Consider the following 8,987-nt stretch of genomic DNA (forward strand, 5'->3'; position numbering starts at 1 on the left):
CGGCAGCAGATCAAGACAGTCTTTCTGCTGAAGATTACCGAGAAGCAGAGAGATGTCTTCAAACAAGCCCAGGAGGACAACTTAGCTGAGGAGCTTAACCTCTTGTGTGCCAGTAAGCCAGTATCTGCCACCAGTATCTGCTATCCCTAGCCCCAGAGTATGACAAGACTGTGGGACTTATCCGAGTTCGAGAGAAGGCTCCGCTGCAGGGACCGGCTAGAACCAGATGCCATCCACCCAGTGGTACTGGACCCGTGGCATAAAGTGACCCATGTCATCATTCAGGACTTAGACCAGGGCCTCCATCATCTAGGATCAGAGCACCTCTTTGCAGGGCTGCGCCGCAAATACTGGATTCTGCATGACCCTGAAGCTGTGAAACGTCATCAGCACTCCTGACCGGACTACCAGAGGTGGAGAGTCACTCCAGTTGTGCTCAGGATGGCAGACCTCTCACATTCCAGACTGAGGCTGCTGAAGTCCCCGTTTTACTCCAGAGGCACAGACTGTTTTGGGCCCACTCACAGTGTAGGTAAGCCATCGGCAAAAGAACACATAGGGCCTACTGTTTAAGTGCCTGACCACACGTGCTGTGCACCTGGATGTTTGCTTTATTGCACAAAGAGGCAAACCAGCTGAGCACTGAAGTCATCCTAGGAATGGACAGGAGAGTCCGTACAGCAGTGGTCCAGATCAAGGGCATGAGCTATACCAGACCAGTCGCTCACCTTGTTACCCTGCCTGCCGTCTCTTATATTATATTATTAGGAATCTAATAAAACTATACATCTCTGCTGACATGTGAAGTTGCACTTTAGACTTGTTAGGTTAAACAACCTGTTACATTATAAAGAGGTTTTTCTTATTATTTCATGTATATCTGTTTCAGAACCACAAACGAACTTGTTTGACTCCAGTCAATAAACCTCTCAAAGGAACATCTTGTCTGGAGTGCTTTCTAATCGATGCCCCCTGGTGGCCACAACTTTTAATGAACCAGTGAAATTATAGTCTTACTCAGTCAATCTAACAGGACGGGACTTTAACTTTCTCCTCTGTTAGTACTTCCTGTTTACATTTTAAAACCACTTTTAAAAAGGGTTAAAAACTATTTTATTCACACAAAGAAAACACTGATTTCCCATTCCAAGAAACCATAAGTAAACCAGCCCTCTTAAATATGAAGTCTCTCTCTGATGAGACTTTTATTCAAATAAGTTCATCTCCCACCCTACCTATGTATGTTAAGTATCTTAAAATAGTGACATCAGACTCGTTTTAGGTGGCAGGAGTGAAAAATTGAATCATCCCCAAAATGTGTTGTGTTCAGGTTTCAGAACAATGAAGACAGTTGGAGAACAATTAGATACACAATAGGATGTAGGCTCTACAGGAGGATTTATTTCACTGAATAACACCATTACAGAGCTAACAATGACTTTAAAAACATGTTTTATTTTCAATTAAGGTTCTGAACTTGCTCTCTTTAGCAGAGATGAAGGAGTCAAGGTGGACTGAGTTCTTTGGTCCAGATGTTTCCCAGCTGTTGGGGGGGGGTTTACTCCGTGGAGGAGGGAGAGCTGATCGTTAATTCCTGATAAATTAACTTTTTTCTGCTCTTGGATGAGTTGTTTTTGCTAGTCTGAACTGATGATGTGACAGTGATCTGGTGTCTCCCTGCAATGGTTCAATAAAGCGACTTTGAAAACCAAATCTCCTCCTCTCCTCTCTTTTCCTCTCCTCTTATCTCTCCTCCTCTCTCCTCCTCTCCTCTCTTGGTACCAACAAACACCAAAGAAAAGTGAATCAAATTAAAAATCTTCAGAGAAAAAATTTAAATGTGTAAATTATCCATCATTAAGAGGAAATAAAATGACAGAAATGGATATTTACCTTTTACAAGAGAAGGTTCACACTGGCCCTCCTCCTCCTCTCTCCTCTCTCCTCCTCTCCTTTCCTCTCCTCTCTTCATAAAAACAAATAAAAACAACGTGAATTAAAATAAAAATCTTCAGAGATAAAATAATTGTAGGAATTATCCATCAGTGTGACAAATAAAAAATGATAGAAATTGATATTTACCTTTAAATAGAGAAGGTTCACACTCGCCCTCCACCTCCTCTCCTCTTCTCCTCTCCTTGTCTCCTCTCATGTCCTCTCTGTAAAAAACAAATACAGACAAGAATTTGAGTTAGAATCTTAAGAGAAAAAATGTAAATGTATGAAATATGCATCCGTATCAGAAAAAAATGATAGAAACTGATATTTACCTTTTAAAAGAGAAGGTTCAGACTCGCCCTCCACCTCCTCTCCTGTCCTCCTCTCCTCTTCTCTCCTCTCCTCTCCTCTCCTCTCTTGGCAAAAACAAATTCAGACGTTAAGCAAATTTAAAATCTTTAGAGAATTAGGATAAACATATAAAGCATCCATCAGTATGAGAAAAAAATTAAAGAAATTAATATTTACCTTTTTAAAGAGGAGGTTCACATTAGCCCATCACCTCCACTCCTCTCCCTAAAAGATTAATGAAACACGAGTTTTAGAGTTATAGTTTAAAAATCAAGTGAACAGATTATTTATTGATCACAACATCAATTTTGATAAGAAATAAACTGATACTCACCTTTTCTATATAAGGGTTCATACTCACCTCCACCTCCTCTCCTCTTGTCTCCTCTCCTTGTCACTGAGGACTCTTGTCAGACTGGGGTGGGCAGCGACAGACATGTGGACCCTCCTGACATGGTGTGGCCATCCTATTAGTTCTCTGCACAGAGGAGCTTCACTGGGGGTCGAAACACGTTGGAGGTTCACGATATCCCCCCCAGCCCACTCTCTGTGTGCAGACACCCTGCTGAGTCTCAGTGCAGCGACAAGGAGACCTTTCTCACCACAGCAACGTCCTGAAATCTAAAACAACTAAATACAACTTAATAAAACTATATACAACCTAATAAAACTATATACAACCTAATAAAACTAATACAACTTAAAACTAATACAACTTAAAACAACTAAAGACAAACTAAATACAACCTAATAAAACTTAATACAACCTAATAGAATAATGATACTTAAACTCTAAACAATTCAACACTCATGTTAATCATTACTTTAAATAAATTATTTAAAAGTGAATCAAATTAATTAATTTTAAATAAATGAATAATAGTGTTTATTATTGTGCTTTACCTTACCTGGAGGTTCAGTGCCCCTGTTGCACCACCAGCTGTCGAACTGGTTCCTCCACTCCAGATAGAGCCTCATGTCCCTCGCCCACTCCGGCTCAGGAAGGTCCCACAACGGCCGACCATCACTGGGACTTACCTTTACAGGTCCACCAGGTCCCTGAGGTGGACTTACCTTTACAGGTCCACCGGTCCCTGAGTGGTTGGACTTACCTTTACAGGTCCACCGGGTCCCTGAAGTTGGGACTAACCTTTATAGGTCCATTTGTTTCTGGACTAACTTAATCTTGTTTCTGGTGCTTAACATTACCTGGAGGTTTAGTTGCTCTGTTGCACCACCAGCTGTTAAACTGGTTTGTCAACTCCTGCTCAGGGTGGTCCCATGACGGCCGGCGCCCACTGGGACTTACCTTCAACGGCTCACCAGGTACCTGAGATGGTGTAGGTGGACTTACCTTCAACGGCTCACCGGGTCCCCGAGGTCGTTTAAGGGGACTCGACCTTGAAGAGGTCTCACCTGGTCCCTCAGGTGGATCAGAGGAGCTTTGGAAAACAACAAATAAATGATCAGAATCATGCAGATGACTCACAATGTTATTTAACTATATCACCAGAGGACTATTGTCCAATAGAAGCACAGAGTGAGTGAATTGGACCAATCAACAATTGAATAGTAGAATCTTCTTCAATCAAACAAAGACAAAACTGAGGTAGTTGTTTACGAAGCCAAGAAGGAACGATTAGAAGTCAACGTTCTGTTTAAATTGACAATGTTGAAAACCAGAGACCAAGACAGAAATCTAGGTGTAGTCATGGACTCTGAATTTCAACAGCCGTTAATCTGGAATAAACTCCCAGAAAACTACAGGTTGACTACAAGTCTCACTTCTTCTAAATCAAGGCTGAAGACTTTCTGTTCGCCGCTGCCTTTCATCAAATAATTCTCTTAAACCGCACTCTAACTTTTGGTCTTGTATTTCATTCCAGTCTTATTCTATTTTAGCTTGTTTAGTTTTCTGTTCTCTTGGCTCTTTTACATTTGAATGTCATTTTATGGTTTGTTTCTTTTAAACTTTGTCTCAATGATTTGGTTTAATGTGATGAAAACTTTGAATGGCCTTGTTGCTAAAATGTGCTGAATAAATAAAACTTACCTTCTCTTGCTTCGCCTTTGGGGGGAACTTGGGGGGACGCTACAGGAAGAACTAGAGGAGGAGCTTGAAGAAGAGGAAGAGGAGGAGCTGGAAGAAGAGGGAGAGGGGGAGCTAGAAGAGGAACTAGAGGAGGAGCTAGAAGAAGAGGAAGAGGAGGAGACAGAATAGGATTTAGAGGAGAAGCAAGAGGAGGAGCAAGAGCAGGAACTCGAAGAGGATTTAGAGGAAGAGCTAGAAGAGGAGCTAGAGGAGGAGCTTGAAGAAGAGGGAGAGAAGAAGATACAAGAGGAGTAAGAAGAGGAAGGGGGAGTAGCAGAAGACCCAGGGTCACAGAGAGCTGAGGAGCCAGTCCTGGGTTCTGAGGCTGGGGTCCTACGGAGGATGAGCCGGGGGATGCCAGGCCGGTTGGGGTCCTGGATGAAGAAACTCTTCCAGGTGAAGCGTTGACCCGCCTGAAGGTAAAAATAAAATACATCAAACTGCTGCTCCACATCATGGTAACAAACCTGTTAGTATTAGGAAATGTTTAGGGTATTACTTTACAGTAAAAGATCAAAAATGGGCAGATATGAATCTCTTTAACATTGTGAGTGACGGACATGAAGCAGATGACAAGGAAACACTCAAATACGCCAAAACTAAATGAATTCTTTCAACAATAGAAACAAATGTTTTAAATGAAAAATTAAGCTTTACAATCAGAGATCACATGAATGAGATTCACCCCAAAGACAGTCTAAGTTAAATAAGATGCAATAAAAAAAAAAACTCTCCTACACTCCCCCGTTCCTCACCCTTTCTTTTTCTTTCTTTTGTTTGTTTTGTTTTGTTTTTGTTGGTGGAGTTTTGTGTCTCTTAGTTATTTTTTGTTATTTATACATGGAACTTGTATAAAAGTATTACAAATGTGCAATGTACTCTGCAGTAAACAATTGTCTATGAGATAATGAAAGAAACTCAACAATAAATGTGTGATGTTCAGGTTCTTGGTGTTCTTACCGTGCTCCTGGTTGGAGTGACTGTAACCCTGCTGCCAGGGTCGTAGTCAGGTGGGGGCCCGGATGAGGAGCCGATCAGGGAGGTTGGACTGGTGATCCTGATGCAGGTGGTCCAGACGCCGGGCCGGTAAGGGTCCGGGATCTGGACGCTGCTGTAGGTGCACCGTTGGGCCATCTGAGGGTAAAAACAAACACAACCCTCAGACCACTGATGCACTTCATGCTCATTTATCACATATTGTATTAAAGTAGCAGTAAATAAAAACAGTACAGTCCAAACTGTCTGCATTTCTTTCACAGTGTTGTTACTGCAGGAGGCCTTACATATGTCTACATGATGCTGGTATCAAACCCACGAGCTCACAGTCACCACTGATACAGTTAAATGTTATATATATATACTTTATATATGATACAGTTTACTGGTACAGAAAAACTGTTGACTGTAATATTTCTGCTGCAGACAATTCATCTACTAATAAAATAACACCTGACCTGGTCTGATATTCACTACATCATTATGTATTCATAATAAATGAGCATATGGAGGATTAGGCTGTAGGTCTGACAAAGTGACACATTTATGAACCAAGTTTGGTGTAAAATAGCCTCCTGATATATGAAAACATGTCCCAAATATGTAGGAAATGTGGGGATTATGATATTAATTAAAGATCAATATTATTGCCACTGCTCGCATCACTTATGATCTGAATCACCTAGAAGTTATATAAATATATAAAACAATATTTTCTTAGCTAGCTAAATATTTGTTAGCATATTTTAATGCTGGACGGAAGGTCCGAGATAAAACAAACCAAGAAATCAGCTTTAGTTTAGAAACACTTGTTCAGACTTTGTCACAACAGTCAAACGTCAGTCCTAGAGGATTCATTTACTGTGATCATTAAAATATTACTAATATTAGCATTAGCATCGGTGTGTTCTGGACGTTCAGAGTCTCAACGGGGAAATACATAGAAACAAGGTTGGTCTAGAAAGTTTATAAATCTCACATCTCTCCAGCAAAAAGTTCTCTAAACTTTGACAGTAGGTCACAAGTAGAGGTCGAGATGCAAACAATCGCAGTTTGGTGTTTTCTTCTCAGAGAAATCGTGGGGTACAAGTAGAAACTTCTGCTTTTCTGACTGATAGAACGTTTGTTTGTGAACATTCCAAAAGACGCACATTGAGGGAAACATGGCAACCATGGAATGTTCAGGTCCCTGCTGAGAACAGGTCTTACCTCAGAGTTCCATCAGGTCCAGATCAACAGTCCTCCGCTGCAGAAACAGCAACTAAATACAACTTTATGAGGAATATCCATCATGTGACTAAGACATAAGCTCGAATAATAAAACTACATTTTGACTCACTGTCTCCTGTCATGTTTGAGAGACATGTGACCTGCCCAGGGGTCAACCACAAATGAATTCTCCTCTCAGACCTTTTACAAAACCCTGTCTTAGATAAAGTCCAATAATATAGAAATGCATGTTTGCATGGAGCTTTGAGGGCGTCAGGTTGGACACTGTCCTTGGTCCTATATGGTCCTCCAGTGTCCACAGGTTGACAGCATGTGGTCCTGATGTTTTACAGGTTTCCTCTGTTGTTGTGATGCATTTATACAAACAGGAAGCCAGATTTTCAGAATAAGTGACACAAACATAAATTTACAATAAAATGAACAAATATTTTCTGCAGTGTGTTTACTGGTCCACATCCTGTCCGTCTTTGGGCCATAGTTGGACAAACATCTCTCCAGAGACATTACATTTACACATCCCATTTCTTTTGTTAGACATTTAATGTTTTTAAAGGATGTGACTTTACTAATTGATAAAATATTAGTATGTACATGTTAACGTAATTGTTTGCAATAATAGTGGTTGTGTTAACCAAGAATTGGGGGTTTGTGAAGCACAAGTACACGTGACTGGACTGACTCTCCCACTGCAACACAACAAATGTGATAGAAAATAGCTAAATACATAAACTCAAGTACTGTATTCAGTACAATTTTAACTATACTTTACTGCTCTCCAATATCTGTTGACTATATTTCAGGTGGAAATATTACTTTTTACTCCACAAATATATTTGGCGGCTGTTACTTTTCAGATAAAGCTCATGAAACACAACACATTGGACATAGAGCGAGGTCTATGTGTGTCCAATGAATATGGGAATGCCAAAGCTTTCAGAGAGCTTAAACCTTTAATAAATAAATATTTACCTTTTACAGAGATCACACACTTCATACTGCCCTCCCACCTCCTCCTCTCCTCTCTTGCGAGTAGCGCTGAAGTTACCAAATGCTTTGTTAGACCCCTTGGCGTCACTTTTTCTACCGCACAGGGTCGCTCGGTGAACGGTCGCCGTAAAACACGTAGTTAAATTGTGAATTCAAACTGAAACACTTGGACAGGTTGAGGCAACAAAAACAGGTAACAAGTTAACATAGGAACACAACACAAACATAGCTAACCTAACCTCTAAATAACTCTACTCCAGTCTCAAACACCGGTCTACTGGTTGAAAAGTCCTGCACGCGTATCAGAAGTCCCTCCATTCATACCTGTTAGGATGGCCACATAGCGGCTTAACTTTAAAAGCAGGAGGCTTGACACAGAGGTTTGGTGCAGACCCAAAGGTGTTTATTTCACCCACAATAATTACAAACAACATGACAGTCATCTTAAGTCATCTTTCACTGTCTCTTAGACCCGATTCCGACTAGGCTGCTTAAGGAAGTTTTACCTTTAATTAGCAATTCTTTATTAGAAATTATCAATCTGTCTTTACTAACGGGCCATGTACCACAGGCCTTCAAACTAGCTGTAATTAAACCTCTTCTTAAGAAACCTACTCTTGATCCAGAGGTGTTGGCTAACTATAGACCTATATCTAACCTTCCGTTCCTCTCCAAGATCCTTGAGAAAGCAGTAGCAAATCAGCTCTGTGACTTTATGCATAACAATAGTTTATTTGAGGATTTTCAGTCAGGATTTAGAGTGAATCATAGCACAGAGACGGCACTGGTGAAAATTACCAATGACCTTCTAATAGCTTCAGACAAAGGACTTGTCTCTGTATGTATTGCTAGACCTTAGTGCTGCATTTGATACCATTGATCACCAAATCCTATTACAGAGATTGGAGCATCTAATAGGCATTAAAGGAACCGCACTTAGCTGGTTTAAGTCGTATTTATCAGACCGATCTCAGTTTGTATATGTAAACAATGAAAGCTCGATGAAAACCAGGGTCAGTCACGGAGTTCCACAGGGGTCTGTTCTTGGACCTATTTTATTTACCTTATATATGCTTCCCTTGGGGAATATTATCAGAAAACACTCAGTAAACTTTCATTGTTATGCAGATGATACCCAGTTATATCTATCAATTAAGCCAGACGAAACTAACCAGTTCTCTAAACTTCAAGCATGTCTTACGGACATAAAAACCTGGATGACCTGTAACTTCTTAATGTTAAACTCTGAAAAAACAGAAGTTATCCTACTAGGCCCAGATCACCTTCGAAATCAATTATCTAACGATATAGTTTCTCTAGATGGCATTGCTCTAGCATCCAGCACTACCGTTAAGAACCTTGGAGTTATCTTTGATCAGGATCTGTCTTTTAA

At 40.5% G+C, this 8,987-nt stretch overlaps 1 protein-coding gene across 1 annotated transcript; it reads right to left on the reverse strand.

The window, feature by feature from the left end:
* Positions 1–3,469: 3,469 nt before the first annotated feature.
* On the reverse strand, positions 3,470–6,938 carry LOC129100638 (uncharacterized protein DDB_G0271670-like). The gene is made up of 4 exons (XM_054610072.1): positions 6,587–6,938; positions 5,342–5,515; positions 4,343–4,794; positions 3,470–3,731 (listed from the first exon to the last, which is right to left on the reverse strand). The coding sequence occupies exons 2-4, from the start codon at positions 5,513–5,515 to the stop codon at positions 3,470–3,472; spliced, it is 888 nt and encodes a 295-aa protein (XP_054466047.1). The 5' UTR covers positions 6,587–6,938.
* Positions 6,939–8,987: the final 2,049 nt, after the last annotated feature.

This window comes from Anoplopoma fimbria, chromosome 13, assembly GCF_027596085.1.
Source record: "Anoplopoma fimbria isolate UVic2021 breed Golden Eagle Sablefish chromosome 13, Afim_UVic_2022, whole genome shotgun sequence".
NCBI classification, from domain to species: domain Eukaryota; kingdom Metazoa; phylum Chordata; class Actinopteri; order Perciformes; family Anoplopomatidae; genus Anoplopoma; species Anoplopoma fimbria.

What these genes read in the sequence shown, in the direction of transcription:
- LOC129100638 (XM_054610072.1), bottom strand. Translation starts at nt 5,515, where the DNA reads ATGGCCCAACGGTGCACCTACAGCAGCGTCCAGATCCCGGACCCTTAC. An exon ending in TCACTCCAACCAGGAGCACG is followed by an intron (nt 4,795 to 5,341) that starts GTAAGAACACCA and finishes TTTTACCTTCAG; the next exon opens with GCGGGTCAACGCTTCACCTG. An exon ending in CAAAGGCGAAGCAAGAGAAG is followed by an intron (nt 3,732 to 4,342) that starts GTAAGTTTTATT and finishes TGTTTTCCAAAG; the next exon opens with CTCCTCTGATCCACCTGAGG.